Here is a 26,178-nt window from a genome sequence, read left to right on the forward strand (position 1 = left end):
TCCGCGCTTTTCCTCAAGAACGTAGTTGTCGCTGGACTACTCGTTCCCATCATTTCAGTGGCCAAGATACTTTATTGACGTCCAAACACGTGCGTGAACCGCGCATTTCCCATTTTTTAACGTTCCCCTTTAAATTTGTGAATTCGAACAGAAATTTCGAAGAATTTCTCTTGGAATCAGGGGGGGGGGGGTCATCTTGACCCCAGTTTTATTTCCACGCTTCGACACCGATGATCGAAGCCCCCGGGATGAAGCTTTATACGACAACTTGCCACAAAATTTCTCCTCGACACAAAGAAACACGAAAAATGGCTCGTTTTTTCTCTACACGGAGAGACTTTTATAGCAAAAATTTAACATCGGACCACATCGACGTAATAATCGCTACGGAGTGTGTCAAATAATGCAAAAGTTTGGGGAACCATTGCCACAGTCCATAGTAAATAACGCGCTGTACTATATCAAAAATCAACACCGAGCGAATTTTGGTGAGAAACATAGTAAATAATGAAATGATTTGATGAAAATTTAGGAGATAACATAGCAGTCGTTTCTCTGTGCTATACGAAAAATTGCATAGTTTCATATTTTCCACTGAATTTTGCTCAATAACATAGCAAAATTCATGCGCCCACCAACTACATGAGGCGTTGTGAGCATAAACACGAAAATTAACCAGCAGCACATAGTAAAATTTCAAGCAATTTGTCCAGTCCAATTCACCTATTTTTAACATTTCGCCAAAGACACGAGTGACATTCGGATATCGATACATCGTTCGATGCGTAAGAGTGTCGCAGACCTAAACACTACCTGTCGTACATAGTAAAATTTGAGGGAACTGCTTTCGACATCAAAATTACTGTGCACTTTGATGAAATGTAATAGAATGGCGATACAGAACAGCGCTGCTACAAAACGTGGTAAATTTTTTTAGCAAATTCATCCGAAATATTCGCATATAAAAGTCTCTCCGTGTACGAGCAAAAACAATTGGAATTAGACGTGATTACTGAAAATCCATAATGTTTCCTTTCCATAAATTCTGCGTTGAAGAGGAAAGAAAGTTTCCGAGTTTATGACTTTGTCGTGATAAAAGCCAATGATTAAGCGAGTAATTAATGCTTGTAAGATTAGTGCTCGGGAATGCGGGTGAAAATAAAGAGCGGAAATTGAGTAAGCCTCCCGGCAACCGGGTACTCGACGTCTTTAAACGTCGAGGAGATATTAGTATCGCCTCGAAAGAGCTGTGAAGCCATTAGAACGGTATTTACCGTGGATTATCTCTCCGGAAAGAAGTGATAATGATGCGATGATGATGTTGTCGAGGAAGAGGCGGCTGGAGGAGTAGAGAAGGCTCGCCGAAAAAACATCGTGTTGTTTCGATGGGTATCGCGCGAGCTTGAAGAAAACGGACTTTTTCATGGCTCTCCGTGCGAGCCTCGGTGATCATCGAACTCCGAGGAATGTGAGATTAAATTCATTAAATATTATTAGTGTTGAATTCACCGTATACGCGGATGAGCCCCGGTAAGCGCACGCGATCTCGAATCGAAGTTAACGATCCGCTTAATAAAAATGCCGACTTTCGTCGAGCTTCGCGTTTCGAAGATTCCAAAAACTGGAGGATCGAAAGTTGTTCGTTGGAAGGATGAAAAGTGGGGTTTTCAGTCTCGTGCGAATGGGGAGCTCGTCACATTTTCAAAAGGAGATAAATTTCTTTGGGAAATGGAGTTGCGATGCTGCCGATCCGGAGATGGCGGATCGCGTGGAAAAGCTTCGTTTCCTCATCGAGATAACGATCTCTGATGCTCCAGGATCACGAGAGTTTAATTCCAGGTCGGAAAAGCTGGGAGTTTCCGATACGAGAAAAGTTGGAGGGATAACGAGAAGAAATGGGAGAAAGAAAAATGACGTTGCTCATGAATGTGCGGATGGTCGTTCCGATGTATCGATTGGAATGTCTCGTTTTTCGTTTTTATTTCGCGACTTTTGCTCTCGAATATACATTTTCATGCCCGTTGATTTTGCTTTCGTTGTGATTTTTCATGTTGCAATGGAGAGGAAAAAACACAGGCGTGCGGGAGCTTCCGATATGATTTCCTCGTAGCGATGAGTCAGGTCCGATGTGCGCACAAAACGAAAAAAGGGACAAAGAGAAAAGCAGAAGCAGGCGAGCCCGAAAAATCACTCTGAAGAGGCCAATAATATCGATTTCAAAAGTCTCCGTGTCCGTGTGTCCGCGCGAGTCGCAGCCCCGTGTGAATTTAGATATGAGAAATACTCGTCTCGTCGAAATGAAAGAGTTTCCGAACTCGTTGGGCCAGTGGAATAAAAAAGCAACGAGCAAAAATGCCATAATATCCGACCGGAATGTTCGCGTCGCGGTCGGCATCGAAATCATCGTCCTCTCGCGACTCATCCTCGCTGCAACAATGTTCAACTCCGGCGGCCGGCTTGCCCGCCCAACCGAGTGCTCCGCCGTCCGTCTTCCCACTTTTTCTTTTTCATTAAAAAACGCTTCAACTTGCGGACTCTGTTCGCCCACACGAAATTTCATTTTCCTGCTTCTCTCTCTCTCTCTCTCTCGACCCATTTGTTAACCAGTTACATCAACGTGTAACCTTCCATTCGCATATATCTGCCCCTGCGCCCGGCCATTCATATTGTAATCGGATTATCGCCCGTTACTCGATTCCGTGGCCCAGAGGCGCAACCATTCTCATGTGTATTTACTCGCGCACCGACAACCCCCGACCATTCCCAAGAGCTATTTGCTCGAGCAATTTCACGAATTTGACGAATTGACGTTGTACTCCATCCCGCGAAAGCCACTCGCCGGTCTACTCTTTCCCCATTTCTCTTTATGGACCGCTAACCCTGATCGTTCAATCCTCGGGTCACCGTAGAGATTACCGAACCAAAAGCCCCTTCATATTTTCCTCAAATTTCAATAACTCCTCCCTCCCGCCCCTTCTTTTGTGAAAAGTTCGTAAAACATCGAATTTTTAAGATTTTTTCACGAGTTCAAAAAGGCTCGAGCGATCGTGGACTTTCGTGTTTTTTTTTTCATTCTCCGGTCTGGTTTATTCACCAGACGCGTGAATATGAGTAAAAACATGGCGAATTAACTTTTCTCTCGAAGGAGGATCAATTATTTCATGCCACGGAAAAAATAGCAAGAATTTTGGGGGCTTTTACCAAAAACGTTGTAATTTTCGTGTCGTTTCCAAATAAAAATTTCTCAATTGCTTGTTTCACAATTGAGCATAGTAAAATTCCAAGAGCTCGAATACAAATCGCCGATCCGCCGAAATTAAAAAATTTATTACGGTGAATAGCAGAATTTCATTCGCGCTTCAACATTTATCGCCCATTTTCGTGGTTTTTATACCAAAAACATTGTAATTTTGTTCTGACAGAGGTTTAAACTGTGCTATTTTATCTTACGTAGTTCACCGAGGAAACGTTGTAAAATTTACGTCTACTCGATCATGAACTGTAAAGTACAATTATTATGCCCTTCTGCCATGGTTAGCAATGTCCTCACAATCGAAATTTACAGTTATAGCAAAATTTGAGCGTTTATAGAAACTCACTGTGGTGCTTAGCAGAATTTCATTCGAGCTTCAATGACCCATGAATTTTCATCGAGTCCTCGCTTCATAAAAAGTCACTATGTATGTTCGTAAGAAAATATTACGATTCGATCAGCCGAAGAGCAGTTTATCTGGCGTTTCATTCGGTTGAGTATTCGAATGATACGAAAAGTTTGGCTCGTCCTTTATCCAGCGTCATATTATGTAGGCATTGAAAGATGACGAAGGTACATGCTTGCGGATTAAAATGTGGAGGGTAAACAGCGTTGAAATAAATTTCATAGGTATTCGTTGGCCTCGAGGAAGCAGCAGTCCGCGCGTACGGCAGCGCGCTCGGCTCTGTCACTGTAGATTAAGCTCTGCGGGTGGCTTGTTTCTGCGAAATAAATGAAGTATGAAAGGCCAACTCGGATATTCAACACGCTGGAGCGGAGGATATGTCTGATCGATGTGACGTACAAAACCGCGGTTTAGAGAGCCCTTCGCCGGGGAGCTCGTTTTTTGTGTTCTTTTTTGTTGCCTTGCTCGTGCATCGGTTCTTCCGACCTCGCGGACACGCGGACTCGGAAATTTGATGGATTTTACGAGCTTTCTTGCCGGAGGAAGTTGAGAAATATTTTGCGAGATAAAAATTGGGTCGCGAGCTCCCTTTTTTCAATATTTCGATGAAACGATCGGGACAGCGAGACGAATGGGGACGAGGGAGCTCGACTTTTGCAAGGGGCTTCGTCGCGCTCCCGAAATCTGTTCGAACCGCTCGAATCGCTGGTCCGGAAAGCCCGCGTATCGGACGAAACAAGTTGAAAATGGAAAAATCGAAAAGCGAAAGGGAAGAAAAGAGGGGGGAGAGGGAGGCGCGACGAGCAGAAACAAAGCTCGATTTTTTAATTTGAAAAATCTGCGAACTGGCGCTCGAGCCTCTCGGTTCTCCTGTCATGCCGAGCAGATATAAATCCCCGATAAAACGACGCTTTTGTACACTCGGCTAGGAACGTATCTGCGTTGAGCAGGTGGAGGTTTATCCCTCAGGCGTGTACAGCTTGTCGCGTGTGAAATTCAATGAAGCATTTTCCAAGTGCGCCTTCCCTCGCTTCGAAAACGAAACGCGAAAACAATAATTGCTTCGAATTCGATCGAAATCTCGGGCAATTTATATTTATTTCAAATCCTAGCAAAAGTAGCTCGTCTCCGTCTGATTACTCGGGGAAAAATGAACTCGACGAAGCCCTAAATTCGTTTGCCCTCCCCAACGACGATATTTCAATCGAATTGCTGCTTATCAGACGAAGCGAGGGCTCCGCGTTGATCAAATCGACGGAAATGGGGCTCCGTGTATGCAGGCTCCTCCCTTTATTCCCTCATGAATCCTCACGAAGGCATGGAACTTGGCATAAATATGTATCGCGTACGTGACTGTCAGCTGCGCGATCATTTTATGGCAGGAGGCTTGCACATGAGCGCGCCACTCCATAACTCCTCCATATTTATCCCCCGCCGTTGGGTGTATCTCCTCAGAGGACAATTTGATCCTCGTGCCCTTCCCTCGATACGTGATAGACCGCGTTGCTTTCCCACGCGCGTGTTTATTCTTCCCCGGATTAGCGGTGGACGATGTTTCACCGTTTTATATTTCTCCGGACTCGTGCCCGAGGCTGAGGCCGTAGGCAGATGAGTTCGGAGCAACGAGGAGCTTCTAATTTCGAGGATTTTCTCTGCGTGCCGTCCTCGAAGCGAGTGTGGCGCGTCCTTTTTTCCCGTGGATCTCGAGCAGTCTCTTTCTGCCTTCGCTCAACACGCTCGCATTCGAAAATCCGTCCTCTCGGCCTCGCTGGAAATTCGTCCCTCCGCGGAGCACGGAGTGTGTGTGCGTGTACATAAATAATTCGTATATAACGGAGCTCCGACGCGGAGAAACTGATGCGCCAAAGCTCTTGCGGTCGTCGTGCTCTTTCCTTCTGTCTCCGCTTTTTCCCCCGACACAGCCAGCTCCGGAGTCTCCTCTCCTCGCGCGAGTACAGCTTCACCTGCACATTCAAAATTGGATCGAGCTCCCGCACTCGGAGATCCCGTGGCATGACTTATTGTCCCGGAAGAGAGGTCTCTGCGGAATTCCGACGCGGTTGCTCTCCACCGCGAGCGTTTTCCCTTCCGATCCTCTAATATGTATCGTATTTTATCCGCACCACCGACCCACGCGCGCGCTGCCTCTCCGCGTACGTCGTACGTTCCGATGGCAGCGCCCTGACTCTCTTACTGAGATTTATCTCCTCCTTTGCTCTCTCCGCCATCAATATAAATAATGCAGATCTATGCCGTCGAATAAATTCGAATAGCTTCGTAAGAAACAAGCGAGATGTGAATCGATTCGCTCTCGGGTCTTCTCGGGACGACTCGCGACCCGGTCGAACGTTTTTATGGGCTTTCTCTCGCGATGAGCTTTCGTCCGGGGGTCTTGAAGTTTCTCAATTTTTCGAGGCCACGTGTTCGCCTGGCAGCGATATTTCCAAGAATTCGAGCAAGGAATCGCGCTCCAGTGGGGCGAGCGGCACCTGGAGAATCTCGAGAGTATCTTTCCCTCGTTTTTTTCCCGTCACAGGCTCCCCGCGAGAGGAGATACCGCTCGCGACGTTTTAATAGCTCGTCGTTGTCTAGCGATTCTGACGTGAGCGTTTATCCGCCAGTCAGTCAACGGAGGGAGAGGAAACTCTTTCCACGTCGGTCCCTCTCTCCGGTGTCTTCCGCGCGCGTCTATGTGCAGTGATATAATTAAGCGCGAGAGCTCTCAGGAAAGATGGAAGAATTAGCGGGCAATTTTCGACGCGCTTAAACAAAACGTCGCTATAGAGCGGATGAGTTTAAGTCCTCAAATCTCGGCGTCAAGCGAGCCGGAACGTTCGTCGCTTCTCCGCTTTTTATCATCTTCATTCTCGCCATTTTCGTGCTTCTGCGGAGTTAACGAACTCGTTGCAAAAGGCTTTTGAGGCGTCGAAGCTCACGCGGCTGCGAGCTCAAGCTCATTTTTGCGTGCTCCCGTCGCAAAACGAAGCAGCGTCGAGATGATTCTGACCACGAGCCGGAATTTATCGTATCGCTTATCGTCACGAAACAAATAACGTTTTCATAGACGAAGAGCCCTCGCGGCTTATCGCACCGGGGATCGCTCCTCCCGGTAACCATTCGGTTGCAACCCTCCTCGGGCTGAAACCCCGTCTTATGCAACAGCCGGAAAGATCCTCGCCGAAAGATGATGAATGTATAGCCAAAGGCGGAGCCGAGGGGATTGCGGAGCCGGGGTGTTGCTACCGAGGTGTTTCTCCCCCCTGCCAGGCCCGGCTTTGCCACAGAAACGAGGGACTGGAGAGGCGACCTCAAATGTCGAGGTTCAACCACTACGGAGCGTCGCAGAGGGACCCTTTGCCTCTTTCACTCGGCTCTGTAGCTCGCCCTCCTCCGCGGGGTCGATACGTACACGCTCGGAGAGGGCTTTCCGGAACGAGATCGTCGAGGATTTTCGTCCGTGTGTGTTTGCGCGAGAGAAGCGACGGGAGGGAGAAAAACTCTCGAATGCCTTTCCATCCCGCGTATCTTCGGCTCGCAATGATAGCGGCGAGGAAGTTTACGCTTTTTTCTCATCGGAATCGCGCTCGAATATCGCCGCTAGAGAGCCCAGGGAAGCAATACCGAAAGAGATATCTCATCGATCGATTAATCGCTGACCCATGACGATGCGAGTACTCGACAGCGAGCGGGCGATCCCGAAGAAAAGCTCTTGATTCCGGGGCGGGGGGGGGGGGGGGAAGTCGCTTGCAAACAAGCGATTAATTCCTCGGGTAATATTTCATTCCTCAGACTTTTCCGAAGCTCTACCTTATTCCATCGACTCCCCCGCAACGTTTCTTCTCCCCCCGCTTCATATTTCATCGCTCATTAGCAGCATCGATATGTGCAACGAGCTCCCTCGTAACCGCGCATTCGACCACGTCGCAAATTCACAGAGAAATATGTATGTGAGGGCGTCGGAGTACGTGCGCTCCCTTGATTGCGGATTAGTACGTACACCGCGCGCCTCCAGACGTACGAGCTTTCCCCAACGTTGCTCCACGGCAGCATCCACCGCTCGCGTGTCTCGTGGGAGGAACTATCGATCCTCCCGACTGACCAGTTTTGTCCTGTCTCATCTCCTCATAATGGCTCAAACATCATCGCTCTCTCGAGATGGCAAACGCAGCTTCGAATCGCGTCAGCTCGATTTAACCCGGCATGACGCTCGCTACGGAAGAGCCAACGGGATTCCTTTTTTCCCAGAAACTTTTCCACTTTTCATCTCAAACAGCCGGCTACATTTCGAGCCTTGTAATCCTCGGATGTTTTTCGTCCCGATCCACAGGACGAACGATCAGCGAATCCCAACCGCGATCGCATGGCCAACTCCTCATCCATCAATATCTCATCAACGGTGCTCCGGGAAGGGGAAAATGACAAGAGACTTTTCTCTTCGGAAGCCTCCGAGCTGCTCCGAGCTAACCAGCCTTCGTAACTTCACAGCGAATTTTCTATCACCCCGGCCATTTCACACGCGCATTTATACGCGGCCCCGTACAACCTCGCGCGCGCAAAGCCTCGAGCCTATATAGAGAAACGGCATTTGCGACTAACACTCTGACGTGCACCGGACGTATCGTCGATAAAGCTCGATCCCCGTTACGTATCTCCTCGTTCTCGTTATATATTGAGTGTGAACGTGGAATTCCCGATCCCCCCCCCATATATCTGCGGGAAGGTATGCGTGCGAAATTTCATCCATCTCTCGATAATCATCGGGCGATCTTCGAACACCCGCACACGCACGATCCCCCTGTTCGTGCGCTGTGTACACGTGGACACAATTTTCCACGGAGATTAAGAAACGTATACGAATGTGGGCGTTAAAATTCCGTTGAGTAAGTCAGCGAAAGTGGGGTGGAAAAATCGTTTCAAAGCTGATGGGAATACGCACGAAAATGGTCTGAAAATCGAGGTCTAAAATGAAATTTTTAAGGTCGATCGACCGTTCGATAAAGTACGGTGAAGCTCCACTTTTCCTCGTGGTCAATGATAGTTTGGGGTCCCCTGGTGGGCAAAATTTTGAAAATTACTTCATTCACAATTTTGAGTTTTTAACACGGTACCCTGTGGAAGAACTGACAATAATAATTGTGAAAAAATTGTACGGTGCTCGAGCTCCGGAAAAGTTTATATCGCGAAGAAAATTCATCGCAGATTCCGTTTCTTTAAATGAAACATTACCTTACGGGGCTTTTAAGAAAGAAAATGTATGAAAAAAGTTCAGTTTTTATCGCGTCGAAGCGGAATCGTTACGTTGGACTGCTGTAACAGCTGATTGAACTTCGGGCAAATTCGGGGGGAATTTCAACAAATTTATTTTTAAGACTGACTCGCGTGCTAAGGAACTTTTGCACAATAAAAATGTTCCTTAGCTTTTTCAAGTGTCACCGGCACCGACTCAACCATTAAGGAGGGTGGATCACGAAATCGAAATAATCAGAATTTGATCAAATTTGGTGATAACATTCTTTGACATCGAGTATACAAATTTTTTCAAATTTTTTTTATCACATGGTTATCGAATCGAGCGTTAAATCGAAGCTCTTATGCACGAGATGTATAACTGTATATATGTAAACTTTATGCTTATAGACGTGAACTTAGTGTTCAATTACTCGAGAGCTACGTGGTAGAAAAATCTAAAAAAATTGATATTGTCTTATGTATTTTTAAAGAATAAATTTACCAAATTTTATTAAATTCTTATCATTTTGAAATTCTTAATATTCCTAACATGGTTTAGCATGGTAACGTTGTATCGTCGCGATCCACCCTCCTTAACTCGTCGAGTTGGATGAGTATAAATTTGATCTTTTATGATACCTTTAAAGCATTTTATTACATTCTTATTATAAAAATATTCTCAATGCAAGTGTTCATTAATTTTATTGATAATTTAGACTCGAGATTAATCAGCGTGAAATAGTTGCAAAGTTGACTAGTCATGGAACGGCCGAACTACTTTAATTCCGAATTCTGAGCAGCTCGCGTTGGGATCGAAATAAATTCGTTTGCAATCCTAAATAGTCAGTTTGTTAATTCGAGCGTGAGTGCGTGAATCAGAAAGTGAAAAGAGCTCCGTTTGAAATGCGAATTTGTTTGATAGAGACTTTGAAACATTACGACGAAGCTGCAACGTCCCTTTTTGTGTTGTTGCAGCTGGAGCCGTTCCTGAGGAAAGCAACCAAAGGTCCAGTTCCGCGCACCATCGCCACTCTCTCACGAAAGGTAAATTTCACTCGCCAAGGAAGCTCGGCATATCGAGTTTCGATGGAAGCGTGTTGAGTTTAGGTTATTCCTGTGCGAAAAGTCCGATGAGAGGGAGCTTCAAAAAACGGGGAAGCGCGCAAGCAACTAGTAAGAAATAACTTGGATTACTCTTCCTTGAGGAGATGAAACTTCCATCGGGGATTAAGGAGTTTGCTCTTAATTATTGATAACCCGGGGGCCGCTCCTCGAGGGAGACGTCGACCGAAGAATTTCCGAATATCCGCGATTGTCGAGGGGCTGCTCCGATAAATGACTGGATGATTATCCAGTCGCGAGAGCGACGAAAAGAAAATGAAAAACTGGGGAGCCCGCCCCAAGATTGGGGCTCGGTGTAAATCATCGATAGCTGCTCGCGCCTTAGACGCGAATACACGGATGAAGAAAATGGACGCGGCGGCTCGAGAATTATGCGGATTTTCCATTGTCTCGAACGACCCACTTCCAAACGCGCGCGCGCGCTCCGAGATTAACCGACAGCCCAGAATCGTGGATATGCACACCGACGTTATGCATGCCTGTTAACACGGAGCCTGGGGAAGAACATAACTACGATGAATGAACATTTTCCACCGTTTGAAGACTCAGTCAAGATGTTTGTTTAGCCGCGAACGTTTCCTCTCCTTTCTTCCCCTCTCCGCGCCTCCCCGCAGCTCCCTCACTTTTTTCCGCACTCTTCCGCGCTGTCTGGTATCCTCCGCCCTTGCACCTCGACGTTCTCCGCAACTTTCCTAGTTTCCTAGTTTCGCGACGCCCTCTCGGATGCTGTAGCCAGTAAAAATGCCATTGGGACAGGGTTCTCGCGACCCACACACGTGTCTCGTCGCCTCGTCTGTTTTTTCTCGCGCCCTTTGGGCGCCGGGCGGAGGCTTCAGTTTTTCTCGATTTTCCTTTCTGCTCGACTGGCCCTCGCTTTTTTTATTTATTGTCTCGATGCTCTCGAATGTGGAGCGAGGATTCCGTTGGATTTTCACGCTCCTCCGAGCCAATCGCCGATCCTCTGTTTTTGTTTTTTCCACTTGTTTTTTATCGGCGTGTGGAAAAATGGGTAAAGCTTCGCCGACGCGCGTCCATCAGCTCGGTGGAATAAGTGCGCCTATATGGAAATGCGGAGAAAAAGAAACGAAAGCGCGGAACTCGTCGATATGCGAGGGCTCGAATCGCAGCTTTTCCTCGAGGAACTTCCCTCGACTCTTCCTCCGCTCCTCAATCCTGTTACGCGTTTCCGAGTTTCCGACACGGAACGAATGAAATTTCGTGTGTGCTCCCGGAGCTATTAGCCGCGTTAAACAATCCTTCCAGTTTCGTGTCCAACGAACGCGAAAAGCGTCGAGTTTCAAAGTTACAAAAACAGGCTTTCAGCCGTCTCGACTTGAGCGCGGGCCGAGAGTTTGCCCCGCTGAATAAACAGGCTCGCGAGTTTGCAGCGATGTAGTTAATGAGAGGAAAGCGGATTTGAAAAGTCGTCGACATAATGCAGCCTGCGGAGCCTCGAGGATGAATCCTGAAGGGATAAAAGTCGCCGTACTTCATCGCAGAACGTTCGGACCGCGAGTACGTTCCAATGGGAAAATAAGAACTCGCTCATAACCAGGAATATCAAGGTCTCGATGCAGGTTGCTGCGGAAACTCGTACAATTATTCGCACACATGGACACACACGGCGCAGTGATTATCCTCCCCGAGCGGAGGTGGAACGGTTCAGCCGAACCTCGAATTATCGATTGGAACCACGCGATTCGACACATCTCCGATGTGTGCCGTCGATACAAGTTGCATAATGCATGCGTCGCCTACACACGAAGGAGAGGAGCGCGCACGTAGTTGCATCTCGATGGAAATTCGAGACGGTAGCGATTCGTGAACTATGCCAATTGTCGCCTCGCGTATCGATGAGCGAGTCGTTTATTTACACGCGCTCTTCAGACCGAGCGATAATCGTCGCGAAATATTGCCTCAATTTATTCGGCTAATACGATTTATTAATCGATATTCAAAGCGGAATGCGGCGCACGCTGTTTGGAGCCAGAAGTTTAAACGACGAGTAAAACACGGCGCTCCGGAATCGTTTCGTCCACAGGGACCGAATCGGCTCGCGCGATTGACAATTAACTTTTCGCCGCCCGAGTCGTGGCTCGTCAAGGGATCGAGGGACTTTTGTCCCGTTATTTCTTTTCCAAACTCTCGTTCACCGATGAACTTTTTTTTTCTGGCATTTGGTCCAACGCCCTCTCAAACTTCAAATCCGCTCGACGCGTTTATCGTCCATCAAAGAAATCAACTCCGCGACGATGCCACGTCGAGGAACGTGTTCCAAGAACTTAATAACCCGAGATTGGACGAAGCGAAAACAGGAATGTTTCGCATCCGGTGAGCCTCGGTCCAGCTCGATTGGCATATCTGCCCTGCTAATGAGACATCCAATTATCTTGAGCCAGAGGGACGAGCGAGAGAGAGAAAGTGGGCTGCGACGAGTTAGCGTCGGGGGCTGTTCACACCTCGGTGTCCATCGTCGGCAAACAAGCGGCGTCGCGGTGACGCTTGACTCGCTTTTCCATCAGACATTTGCAATCAGCGAGGAGAAACAAGAGGCCCCCGTATACCTTTACAATTCTGTTTCAATCCGCGTATACAAGTATCTATAATTGTGTGCTCAGTTGTTCAGAGGAGTGAAGAGCGAGGGAGTTTCTGCCAGTGTTTCTCTACCTTCGTATTTACCGGCTGTTCCAGAAGGCACCTCGACGCCGCGCTGCGAAATTCAGCCATCCTCTTTACACGCCTCCACTCAAAAAAACTCTTCTTCCAAAATATTTACTCCGAAATTCATAAAATTTGTACGTCTCCTCATCTATAATCCACAACCTTCGGTATTTCTACTCGCGATGAGATTTGTTCTGAAATCATCGTGAGTAGAGATATCAGGGATTAAATATCACACCGGAGTAGATATGTTAAGGATCTATGTAAGATCAATTCCGCAGTACATCTATTTATTTTTAAAGGTTATGTCTTACGTTAAAATGTCAATGGGGAATCATTTCTGTTTGCATTTTATAATTTTTAACAAAAAAAACTATGTCATTTTGAATCATAATTTACGATTTTTAATAAAATTAATATTCAATTTGATAACTGTGGTCAAGCACAAGCGAGCCAATCAAATTACATGTTCAATATAGCGGACGTACTAACTACAGAACGCCGCTGAAACGTCAAAAGTTAACCCCAAATATCTCCACAACGACATCGGAAACAGTGGGTTTTTTTTGCGTGAAAAAATCGATAAAACTTTGAAGTTTCTAAAAAATTTTTTTTGGCCGTGCGTTGACAACGATTCATACACTTTTTTATCATTTTAGTTCGATTTTGTCAACTTCCGGTACAAATGACACGGATTTAAATGCGGCTTTAATTCTTCAATATTTCTTTTTAACCATCGGCTAAGTACCTTTTTCTTTTTTTCAATCGATGCAGCGTGATCAACTCTATTAAATATTTCAAATTCATGAAAAATTTGACACCTCGATATTTTTTACATACATCCTTAAGGAGGATGGACGTTCTGTATGTTGATCCGCAGTTATCAAGGAGCGGAGTTGTTATCGAGCATGGCCACCGGTACACGGAGAGAAAAAAATAATAAGAATTACTATGCTGCCATGGTATGGGGGTTCTATATCGCCCATTTTGAAGGTTTCTACCAAAAATATTGTTATTTCCAAGTAAATTCTGAATGAAAATTTATAAATTGCGTATTTTGCTGTGACAAAGGTTTAAACTGCGCTATTTTTTCCCAACATAGTTCACCAAGGAAACGTTGTAAAATTTATGTTAACTCGATGATGAACTGTGTCGAGTATAATTATTATGCCGTTTCGCAATATACTTAGTACTGTTTTCACAATTGAAATTTACGGTTGAACATAGTAAAATTTGAGGAGCTCGAGCACAAGCATCGATCATACGCCAAAGTGTTTAGAAATTTACTATGATAAATAACAGAATTTCATTCGCGATTGTACGATAATATACCGGTATACGTGCGTGTACCGATGTATTTATTTTGACATCACTCATCAGTTTTCATCGAGTCACTTCACAAAAAATTACCATGTATGTTCGTAAGAATTAATAAATATTATTACTGATATAGAACCCTACTTCTATGGCACCATAGTAGTTTTTAGTGAAATTTACTCTCCGTGTAAAGTTGTTAATTGGCAGCTATGTATAGGTATGCTCATCACAGCTTTACTCGATAACAACTCCGCTCTTTAAGGTAGTTCATGCAGGAAACGATTTTATTAAGAAAGTCTTGAAATTTAGACAGAGTTCGAATGGCTAGTCGACTGACACGCGTATCAAATTTTAAACGGTTCGTCTTATTGGTTATTTGGATAAACGTGTTTAAAAATCGTGTATCTTTAACGAATGAAGGCTTCTTACGAAATTTATGAAAAAGGACACAATAACAATGCGGAGTATGTAATGGGGTCTGAGAAAAAATGCGAGACGATTAAAGATTATTGGTAATTTTGTTTCTTCTCGGTTTGGCCCATTCCTGTCATAAGCTTCTGTCTTTTTATTAAAACTTAATTTAGAGTGACAATACCTTCAATTAGGAAGTAAAAAACGACCCAATTTAGACACCCTTAAAATACGATTCTCTGGGCACGATCTAAACATATATTTAGAGGAGAACTGTTGTTGAATACATTTGCTGAAAGTAGAATTGCCGACTCGCTGCAACATAACTCGACTCTCATAAGTCCCCTCGTTAACACGTCCACTCTAAAGATTTTTATTTTATGCCTGAATCTCGTCTCTGCTCTTCAACGCGTCTATTGATTTAGCAAATTTGAGAGTAGGGCTATTTGGAGTGGTTTTTGAGTACAGCCGTAAAGAGGACGGTTGTTATTCCGCCCGAAATTCAAAAGAGGAGATTCCGGAGTGAAGAAAGCAAAGTTTTCTCATTCGCACGGGGCCGCGATAACTCTGCGCAGACTGAAATAAAATTTATTGCGAAATAGTATCTGATAATAATGCCGCTGTTCTTTTAGGCCTGAAATTCCTTACGCGTGTATAAACGGAAGCATGAATTTTCGAGCGAGACAGCTTTATGAATGCAATGCAACGCGGGCTCCATCGTAGTACGTGCGTATACATTAAAGCGCACTTGTGTATTTGCACTCGAGTGTGCCAGAGCCGGAGAGGTGTGAGAACGGATCCAGGAGAGGGCGCGCACGAATCCGCTATATTCGCAATTTGTTCAAATGCCTCTCGCATTCTCTCTCCTCCAGCCCCCCCCCCCCTCCTTGACGGAGGGGGAAAAAATATGGACGCTTTCATCCGAAACACGAGGAAGGAGCCAGGGAACGAGAGGAGACTTCGAAAGAAGGAAATTTAAAGAAAAAATGATGAAAAAAGCGCCAGCGCCCTCGCACTTGGCCGAGGCTCAATGTAGCTTTTTATACTGAAAGCTAAAAAATCCGCGACCCTCATTACGGCCCCCGCGTATATACACTCCGATCCCACCCATACACGCTTACGCCTTCTTTTATTTGCAAACATTTGACTGATGCCGAGAAATCCCTTTAATTTACGCTATTTCCCCTGCCACACACACGTGTATGGATTAAAATTATATTTTTTTGACTCAATACTCGTATATTTGCGTGTACTCTGGCCTCTGCGCGTACTCCGTTCATTCCCTCTTGAGTTCCCCCTCGTCGAGGGCTCTGATTCAAAAGAAACTGTCGACATTCGCCGTTCTCTCAATCGCGATCTCTCTCCCTCTCCGCCTTTTCATTTCCCTCCTTTTTTGTTCCAACCCCCCCGCGCCCTTAATCCTCCTGAATATTTTCATCTCTTTATTCCCCGTTGACGTTTTTGCCCCGCCTTCGACCTCTATTTTTCTTCACGTCTGACATATTTTGTTTAACTCCAGATCAAACGATGCACTGGTTCGCTCAAATCGGCGCCGATAACGAGCCAATTCGACAGGGCTCAGGTAAAGCCTCTTCGAGTTTGCCATCTGACGTTGACTTATTTCACATATTTGCAATTAACTTGGAGCTTTTATCTGCGACATTAACGAGTCCGTTGGTTCGTTTTGTTTTCAATACTAATGAGAATGCGTTTTTGTGACGCTCGAAAGCACCGTTTTCGTATCATTTGTACGATTATCTACGCTCGCTCGCGGAACGACCCTTCGTTCAATTATTCCGTCTCCGCTTCCTCGTCGTCGACGCTCCTCCCATTCTTTTCGTACTCTCCGGACCATAAAAATCTTCGGAGTATCGAATAAAGAGAAACAGCCATAAAAGAGTGATCGCTGGGGTGATTTTATCAGAGAACATAAACGAGAATAGAGCACTGACAAGTTTGTCAATCTCTGTCCGTATGGAACAATCGAATTTGCTTTTCCTGGCTTCGCACACGCGACGACTCTTTGTCGCGCAGTTGTTGAATTTTGTGGATACGCGCTGGAACGATGCACCCGTCGATTGAAATCTCATTGGGAAGGAGAGCCGATCGAATAAGGACGTGCGTAAACGCACCTGAGAGAGAGAGAGAGAGAGAGAGCGTGAAAACGCGAGTTTGCTCGTTGTGCAAGCAAATCGAAATCCGTCTCGATGTATATTTCAGCACGTTTTGCATTGCCGCGTCCTCGGGCGTGGACGACTCGTATGCACAACTAATGAAAAACAAACACGACGCAGCGAGGAGCGCGAATCTCTTCAACTTCGATAAATAGCAAAATTCCGATCAAGTTCGATCCGCGACCGAAGTAAAAGTGCGACGATTAAAAATCTCGAATTTTCTGACAGCGCGTCCACCCGCAAAAGGACGATCACCGTCCGCTTATTTCGAGCTTTTAATTAACGGAGTTGCACACCGCGCTAGATAAATGGAGAGGAAATAACGAAAAAAGTGAGAGTGCAACGTTCCGAGTTTGCAGACTCACGTGTACTTGTCAACCGAAACAAAAGATTTGTGTCATCGCGCGAGTCCCCGTTGGAATGTCAATAAATTTATGCCTCTTGACAGTATGAAACGGGCGTGTGTACGAAGGTGTGGCATGGCTCGCTGGGGCGATAATTTAAGCACGTTTTAACAGATAAAAATGCAATATCCGGCGGAGAAGATTCGCCTGTTCGTATTCGCGTGAATAACCACCATTTGTTGTTGATTTTTTCTCTTGTGCTCGATCGGATGAAACGTGACGATATTTTGACGGGACGAGCATAAACGCTCGGCTCGGTCGCTCGCAGGCTGTCGCTGATTTTGTTTCTTCTTTACGGACAAACAAAAACTCCGCCGCCGGCAGTATCGCTCGATTTTCGCTAATTTTTAGTTGCTAATGCTTCCTTCGTTAACGCACAAAATCCACACATGTTGCAATATGATTTATTATCGGCAGATGTGAAGCGCCGCAGTCTCTACGACGAAGACTCCCTTGACGGCGATCATCCTAATGACAATCAAGGTATCATTGCTTTTTTTTAATCGACCATTAAACCGCTCTCGAATCATCGAAATGAGAAATGTCAAGATTGCTGTTATACATTCGCTCGTGTCACGTGTCATAACTCAAACGTCTTTCGCCTCTCGGTTGACCTTGACTTCTGGCCTGACCCGCTTTGAGCCCTGACCACGAGGATCTCTCAGACTCGAACTAACTTCTTCTCTCGCACCCCGACCCCTTCCAACCGGACTTTCAAACGTTGAGATTAAACATTCCGCCTGCCCAATTTCTTCCCCCAGGACGCGATTCGACCGGAAACGCTAAAGATGTCGACCGGGCTAAACTCGTCCGCGACAGACAGAACGAGGAACGACAACGAAGGATCGAGGAGATGAGACAACAGGCTTTCGCGGCTCAACGCTTCCGGGAGCAACGCGAAGTCGAACGGAAGAGACGCATCGACGAGCTGAGGTCTCGTGACAGCGACAGGTAATAAAAACCTGTCGATTCTCATGCTGATTATCATTTTTCAATCGTTTTACAAAAATACTCACGAAGTTTGGGATTTTAATAAATGTTCTCACAGCTTCTAGAGACTGGAGGAAAAATTTATTTGAGAAACTCGCTAAAATCAGTTCGCGCTGGAAAAATAAAATTTTTCGAAAAACTTTAGCCGAGAAAATATCGACGCAGCAACGTAGAAATTCGCTTGACATTTAACCAGCAATTTGTTTACCAGGCGAAACCAAGTTGAGGAGAGAAAACGTCTGATATGGGAGGCCGACAGAGAAAGACGAGAGGCCATTTTGCGAAAAAATCAAGAGCGAGAGGCGCGCATAGAGGCGCGAAAAAAGAACGAGAGGTCGCAGATTGGATTCGCGTTTGGTAGTTCGACGCCGCGGATGCTCGAGCCTGCGGACACCGGCGGCTCCTCGTTCTGGGGCACGAGAAGAGCAACCTCGACGACAAACGTCATGATGTTTTCAGCAGCTCAACCATTGACGAGACGATCGTCGGAGCGTGAGCTCGATGGCAGCAAAAAGCGAGCGACTTCGGCCGGTGGACTCGATCGAAAACCTGGCGAAGGTAACAAACACGATTCTCCCTATTACTTCTTCCCTCAATAAACACCAAACGCCTAAAGTCCCATTTCCTTGTCCAATAACGTACTGGGCCGAATTTAGGATGCGAACCCGTTTTAATACAGGCAGAATCTCTTCTTCTCGCAAGATCGAGTAAGTTATCCGTCGTCAATAGCGTTTGTAACGTTAAATAGTTATACGTAAATGTGTATTTGTATGAGAAAACTTGAGAAAATCCGGCTCCACTCGAAAAAGAGGTACGGACACACGTATCCAGTTTATTTTCTTTTTCTTTCATTACTTTATCCTCTGTTTTTATTATTATTTTTCGTCATATTATTATTTAGAGTATTCATCTAGTGCGATAGAGTGTGAAGTAGCTTCGTTAGTTGTCGATAGTTGTCACGAATCGAGAGATCTGTCACGAGCTCAGAATTGATTTTCACGAAGTGTGCTCGTTTTGAGCTTTATCTCTGTCCAAATTTCGTGTGCGTGTTTCGACGAGATATTTGCCTCGTGAAATACGAGTATTTTTATCTCTCTCAATATCAGTTTAATTCGAGCACCAGAGTTTACTTTCCGGTTGTGTTGGCTAAGCTCGATATTTCTTTTAAAATAATTTTCATGAAAATCCTGCAGGATTATAACGAGGAATAATAATGTTTTTCTTTTCTCACAAATATAATAAATAGAGTTTGACTTTTGTTGGTAAAAATGTGCACCGATTTCTCGGAAGTTTTTAAAGGCATTTGTGGACACATGGGAAATCCGGTAGGACACAAATGTTTATAGTCACGTCTCGCAAAAACGTCAATGTCACTGGTTTTTATTTGGTCGTTGCGAGTGCACTGACAGCTTGAAAAGCCCGAAGAGACTTCCTGGAGGTTTTATGTTTTTTCAGGAGAAGCTCCGAGCTTGCCGCGAGGGAACTTGGAAAAGCAACGAGAAAACCATTAAATTCGGCTCAGTCAAAAAACAAATATATTTGGCAATTACCTCGCCTCGTCACCTCGCGTTTCTTTCACATTTTCATTATCTTCGTTCCATAGAACAGTGTGTAACATTGCTCACCAAAAGATCCAAATTCTTCACTCAAATAATTCCTTTTTTTCATTATTTTTCATTTCCCCCTGCTGTACTTTCTTCCAAATTTCTTTACCCTGTATATCGCATGTACGAAAATCTAAATGTGCACAGCAGCATCGTTAGAACATGTTTGACGGAGCATATTACAATCGTAAACGAAGAAATAATAAGGAGCATTCGTATCAAGAGTTCATAAATGTGTGTCGATTGCTCCCCCGCCCTTCGAGTCCAAACATTAATATATTATTTCTCGTTCGTTTCAGTTTTTAATGACTCTTCATCCTCTCTTCATCGTAATTAGCCAAACGATTGAAATTAGTTCGCCATTGGCCTTAGTGAGCGCTTGATTGTTTACTTTTTTTAAGATCAAAGTGCACAAGAGAGAGACACACACGCACACACGAGTTCATTTATCACTGCAGCAGCACCAGCCTCATTCAAACCTCTCATTCGATTGGGCAATTAACGAAGAGTTTTAGAACACTCGAACTATTCTTAAACACTGTTTCTCTTCTCTGCGTCTCGGTTCGCTCTTTCAAAAGATGAAAATAAACAAAAAAGTAGCAGCAGCAGCAGCAAGACAATATCGAACAGTTGTCGCTTTTATCGACCTCGGAGCTAAGAAGAAACCGATAAAACACACAAAATGTCTGTCCTCGTTGTTTTTTTTTTTTTTTTCAGTCTCTCCTCCTCCTCCTCGAGGAAATGGGATTAGCCCCCGAGTATTTGTTCTCAAATGGAAGCCCCGCTGAGTTTGTTGAAGTTTATCTCTCTTTTTTCGTCGGTATTTGAATTTGTTCGCAGATATGAGAATGTCCTCGTCTATGTACGAGGTTTTCAATTGGAATTGTAGCCCCGATCCTTCTTTAACCCATGCCAAAAATAAGAGAGCCAGCCTCTCGCTGCCTCCCACCACTGACATCTTAGCCATCGACGATAAATCAGATAACGAGACTAGGCGCTCAACGATGCATCGGGCTACCACCGGTGAGTGTCCGAAGAGAGCCCAGAACAGCGTCGGGATACATAATTTTAATACTCGTTGCGTTCTTTTAGTTTCTGGTTATTTTTTATACTTTTTTTCTGTCTTTTTGAAATTGCCCGCTTCTCAAGGACCACGAATGATTTACATTTCTCCGTTTTATTATCGTTTCTCTGATTTGTTTTTCTCTCTAGAATTCACACTAATTTTTCATTCTTTTACCCCGGTAACGGCGAGTCCCCCATGGAAAAAAATGTTTCGAAAATGTATAAAAAGCAACGTTCATCGATCGTTCAACTCTTTTCTCTCTCTCTCTCTCTCTCTCGTGCCTGTCAATGATTCGTCTCACGGCTGTGACTCCTATTTTTTTCCATGGACCGGGCAACCAGTCACAGTTACTCGCATTCTCGAATCTCTGTACACGAAGGGTCGCATGTTTTCGTGTCCCCCGTATATTCACGATGTTCGAACGCACCGAACGCGCGCAGCATCACGCGATTCTCCGGGAAAAGTACTCGTCAGTTTAACAAGCTTTTTTTTTCGTGCTCCACTGTTATTCGCGTGGAAAATGGATTTTTTTTCTAGAAACGTGTTTTCATTAAATGGCGAAATGAGCGGATCCTGCTTTTGTTTTCGGAGCGAGTAAAAAGAAGTAAATTTCATTCGGTCCGAGCGGTCCGGTACATTTTCATATTTCTTTACAATCATCCGTTGCTCAAATTTGGCCCAAGGATCATGTTCGAAAATTCGTATAATTCTCCATTCGAGACGCCACCATCGCACACACGCTTTTTGTCTCACCGTTTCATTATACAATAGCGAGCGAGCTTTTAAATCGCATTTACCGTTAGGACATAAAATTACACTTGTTTGTCGATGAATATTTTTTTTCGGTTGCTCAATCACTTTGTTCCTGCCTGCAAAGCATGTATGCGTTTTTCGTCTCGTACACGTGCACCCAATTTCAACCTGACAAAAAAAAACACGTCCTAATCCCCCTCGCTGTGCATCAACGTATGGCCTTTGACGAGTTGGCCCAATCGCAACTTGGGACAACTCGTTCGTTCGCAGATTGTTGAAACGTCGCACGTCTTTATTGCTGTAATATTCGTCCACCTACGAATAACATTCGTTCGTGTGTGTGTGAGTGTGTGCGTGTGTATTTGTATATTTTTATTTAACTCGGAAAAGCTTCATGTGCGAGCTCGGCTCTTCCAGTATTTTTGGATTTAAAAAAAAGTATACGAAAATGAAAATATTGAAGTAAATCGATCGAAAAAAAAATACAACAGCCTTCCCCTTGCAAGTGTACTTGCATTTTTAAAAAATGTGAAAAAACACGAATTCGTATACTTTTTTTTATTCTTCCCACAGCACGTATCCCGTTGATTCTGCAATCAAAATTTGTCTCGTTTTACAAAAGTATATTTTATTCTGTATTCAATGTATTAGTTGCTATGATTTTGTATCACTTTTTTGTTTGTTTTTTCTTTTTTTTTTTTTTTTAATTCGATTCGTTTTCGTTGACCCCCGAGGGCTCGATGTTTGTGGCTTTTGTTTTTAAGGGTAAAAATTTCCAGGTGAGGATAGCGACGGAGCAGCGGGAACCCCGAGCTCGGTATATCTGCGCGTGAACAGAAGACGAACCGATCTAATGCCGACGATACCATCGCCCAGGGACGGTGGACTGGTTCAAACTCGAAGTTCCAGCTCCAAGGCATTCACACGTTCACCAGGTAGGACTTACTCCATGTCGAGACTGGACCAGCTTGCCCAGCCTAGGAAGCGTAACAACAACGAGCTCGGAACTGTTACGGAACAGACACAAAATCAGCCCTTGGGCGCTACCAGCATGAGTCGCAGCATGTCGCACTTGGCTGCGCCCGGGGCCAAGAGTCTCAAGCGTACCGATAATTCACGTAGCATGGGCACGTTACCCGGTGCTTTGCACGTACCGCGACCAACCAGGGCCGAGAGATTGCGTCGAAAGGCACGCGAGCATCAGACTCAACAGCAGCAAGGTAAGTGCGCTGTGTGAGGCCTCCTTTGCCTACCATTTATGTGCCATCAACTCGCCGACGTTCGACAAACTCCAATTTCACTAAACAAATTCGAGTTTATTCACTCAAGGACGCAGTTTGAGGGGTCTTTCTGGCTATCAATCTCTTCGACGATTGCAGTCTCTCCACTTTTTCCACGAAGCTTTTGTGCGGAGGTTCTAGAGCACTCGAGTCGAGGCTCCGAGAAACTTTAAGCCAAAATGTCAAATGGCACGATGATAAAGAACCTCAGGGATAAAAAGACAAAATTTTGAAAATCTTTTCTGACCTCCGAAAACCGATAATTCGATAATCATTTTGAATGAGTAAGCACAGATTCTCAGACTAAAATTCCAGTGAAGAAGATAAAAAAGACTGAACCAGACGCGTTTTCATCGTCAAGTATACACGAGTTGAAGGGACACACATGGATTCACACTTTCGTTGCATGCATAGAAAACGAGACCTGAAAGCGAGCCATTGTCAATCAATAACAAAGCCTAGGCCACGGCTGATACGTGAGCGAGAAAAAGATGCACGTTTTACGTACTCTTGTAACGTACGATTTTCAAAAGTTTCTCTCCATTGTCCTCGTCGAACAAAAAAATCACTTCAAACAATGTCTTCAAGTGTTTTTTTTTTTCGTTTCTCGGTTTCATCTTCACACCACCAAACTACCGAATAAATCTTCAAATCAAAAAAATCACAATTCAAAGAATGAAAAAAGTTTTCTTCTGCATCGGAACTCATTCGATCTTGCTAATTTCCAGCAAAACTTGTAAAGTTCGATCAAACAAATGATATTATTCGTGCACAGCTAATTGGTGGACGACCTTGAAACTTGGTAAGCGCTCGCGACCCATGAAAACGAGATATTCTATGATTTTTTTTTTTTTTTTTTTTTTTTTTTTTTTTTTTTTTTTTTTCATTTCAAAGCCGGTACATCGCCAAACCTGATTTTACTAGTCGAAGGAAAAGGTCGCCCATGCGTAGCAACAAAAGAGTTAACAAAGCCTAATCTTTGAAAAGTAACTTTTCCTGAAAAGAAATCGATAAACGTGTAATATAGTATTAACCACGTACTCGCTCACTTGCTATTGATTAACGAGAAGCTCCCTTTCGGTATGAAACCCTCTCTCCACGCCCCCGCTCCGCCAACGATATGAGGTGAAGGTATATATAAAAAAATAAAACACTCTTGCTACAGCCACTTCTTCGTAACCCGGTAAGCTGCACACTCTTCTACTATTAATATTCCTTAAAGTATCATCAATTTCTCGTCGTATTTTACACTCGTATTTTATGTGCAAATACATCTTTCGATTGTTTTATTGCATTATCGTATGTTTTAAAACCACCATTTACTCGATCGATTTACTCCATTCGTTTGCAAGCGTTCAATTTTTCTTGATTTTCATTAATATCTTTCTTTGTTGGATTTATGTTTTTTTTTTTATTTCGAGCTGGACGACCGGTCGGTGGTGGATTTCTCTATCATCAACACTCACACACTCTCGAGCTTTCAATACTCCTGAGATCTCGGAGAGACAAAAGTCTCATTGTCACTGCACTGTTAACTTTTAACAACCAGCACAAACGAACATAAATGACACTGAATTTTGAAAATTCTCATTGTGCAGCGCTGCTGCAAACCTCGTCTACGATGGAGCTTACACTCGCTAAATAAATATGTTCATTATTCTTCGCATATCTTTTCAATCATTTATTTATTACACTTGTTTTCATCGGAGTGACCTACATTTTTCAATCCAGTGCTTCCTCACCCTCCGTGTACTGTGGAATCGTTATCCTCCGAGGCATTGCACAAGAATAAATCAATAGTCATTCTAAATTCATGTGTTTTTGATATATTCGAAAGAATTAATGTGAGAAATAGCAAGCACTCAAAACGATGAATAAATGATTGAGAATAGCCTCGAAGAATTCCTTGTTTGTTTCGAAATGAATACAAAAATGCTGACTCAATGGTGTAATATTTTTGAGAGATATGAGAAAAGATAACTAACGAGAGTTTAGAATACTAATTAAGCCTGTGAATGAAAGAAGAAATGGGGGAAAAAAATTGCTTATCGTGGGTGGATTTAGGTGTCCGCAGTGGTGAGGTGACGCCGAACAGTCCATCGCGACCGCACAGTTCCATGAGTCAACAGAGTGGCAGCAGTGTGGGCAGCAGTAACGTCAATCTGCGTCCTCGCACAACGACGCCCCGACGTCCGCGACCCGCTTCTATTGCCGGAACTGGCGTTTCTGTCACAGAACGACACAGTGAGCATGGCTTTTTAACTCTTAAAGACAAAACGAAAGAGAAACAACATAAAAACAATCGCTCCGTACCGCACACATCAATCGAAATCGAAACGATTATTTTCAAATGAAAAAATATTCGACGCGTCGAATCAACAGAAAGCGCTGGTCAATCGTAACACACGCTCCACCGAATCATTTTTTATCCCTTTTTTTTATGATTTTTTTTCTTTCATTTTCATTTCGAAAAAAGATGTTGCATCGTGTTGCACATACAAATACTCTTATCAGGAGGGACGTTTGTATTTTTGGGACCATTTTTCCAAATTTTTCACATTCTCGAAATGTACGAGACGATTTTATCGATGATTTCAATGGTCGAAAATCGTACGTCCGTTCTACGGTAGATTTGGAAATTTTATTACCTCTCAAATTTGACTTTAACCAAAAAAAATTGACTGTCACCCTCGTTTCTCGGTGGTTCTTTCATTACACACGTATGGCCTATCGTTTTCAGATCTGGTAGGAGACATCAAGGTCACGAAAGATTCGAAACCACCACTGCCAAAGGTTCACAGTACTCCAAAGAAGCCGACTACTCCGAAGGTCACGGATCCACCGAAAAAACCAACTGACAAATTGATCAAGAGCGCCAGAGCATCTCCTCGGATCACCCCCAAAGCTACACCTCTACAAAGCCCAGGCGCCGAGCATCCACCACTCATACGGGAAAATACGACCGAGATTATAAAACATAATAATGGCAATAAAGAGCTCAAGACCGAGGAGAAAAATGAGGAAAAGAAGGATCAAGGCACTGAAAAAGCTGAGGCAAGAATAAATTTCAACTTTTCTTTCTCCAACATTTCCCATCGCTCGAATATTTCTATTAAATTTTTAACTCGCTACACACCAATCATTTCATTCCATAAAAGATTCAACAGAGATTGACACTTCTTCGGAGTAATTTAATATTCAAAGTGAACATATTTTTTATAGGATTCTCAAGATCTCGGTGGTGACCTCGATAAGGATGATAGCAAGATAACTTCGAACGCCGAGTCAAACGTTTCCGTTTCATCCTCAAGAGCTGCAAAGGAAAGCGCAAATGTCGTTCATGAAGTTTCTGGCCAAGTTGCTCAGCATGCAATTACGAAAGTCGAGAAGAAGGACGAGCACATTAACGGGGGGAAAAAGGCAGCAGTGGAACCTGAAGTCAAATCCGAGCCGGAAATTGAAGAGATTGACATGTCTGGTGAGAGATTATGATATGGGAAAACTTGAA

At 44.3% G+C, this 26,178-nt stretch overlaps 1 protein-coding gene across 25 annotated transcripts in view; it reads left to right on the plus strand.

Annotated features, from left to right (window-relative positions):
* Positions 1-26,178, plus strand: part of LOC122415191 (MAP7 domain-containing protein 2-like) — a 107,043-nt gene that overhangs the window by 73,178 nt on the left and 7,687 nt on the right. For 7 of the 25 annotated variants that reach the window (XM_043427168.1, XM_043427167.1, XM_043427160.1 and 4 more), the window contains 10 exons: positions 9,864-9,932; positions 15,919-15,981; positions 17,395-17,460; positions 17,739-17,928; positions 18,179-18,525; positions 20,412-20,594; positions 22,170-22,610; positions 24,735-24,914; positions 25,411-25,724; positions 25,893-26,148. In XM_043427168.1, coding sequence (XP_043283103.1) covers positions 9,864-9,932; positions 15,919-15,981; positions 17,395-17,460; positions 17,739-17,928; positions 18,179-18,525; positions 20,412-20,594; positions 22,170-22,610; positions 24,735-24,914; positions 25,411-25,724; positions 25,893-26,148 — 2,109 coding nt within the window. The remainder of the gene's footprint in view (positions 1-9,863; positions 9,933-15,918; positions 15,982-17,394; positions 17,461-17,738; positions 17,929-18,178; positions 18,526-20,411; positions 20,595-22,169; positions 22,611-24,734; positions 24,915-25,410; positions 25,725-25,892; positions 26,149-26,178) is intronic. The other 18 variants (XM_043427173.1, XM_043427172.1, XM_043427162.1 and 15 more) reach the window with 8 other exon arrangements.

The sequence above is a fragment of the Venturia canescens genome, chromosome 8, assembly GCF_019457755.1.
Source record: "Venturia canescens isolate UGA chromosome 8, ASM1945775v1, whole genome shotgun sequence".
Lineage (NCBI taxonomy): Eukaryota > Metazoa > Arthropoda > Insecta > Hymenoptera > Ichneumonidae > Venturia > Venturia canescens.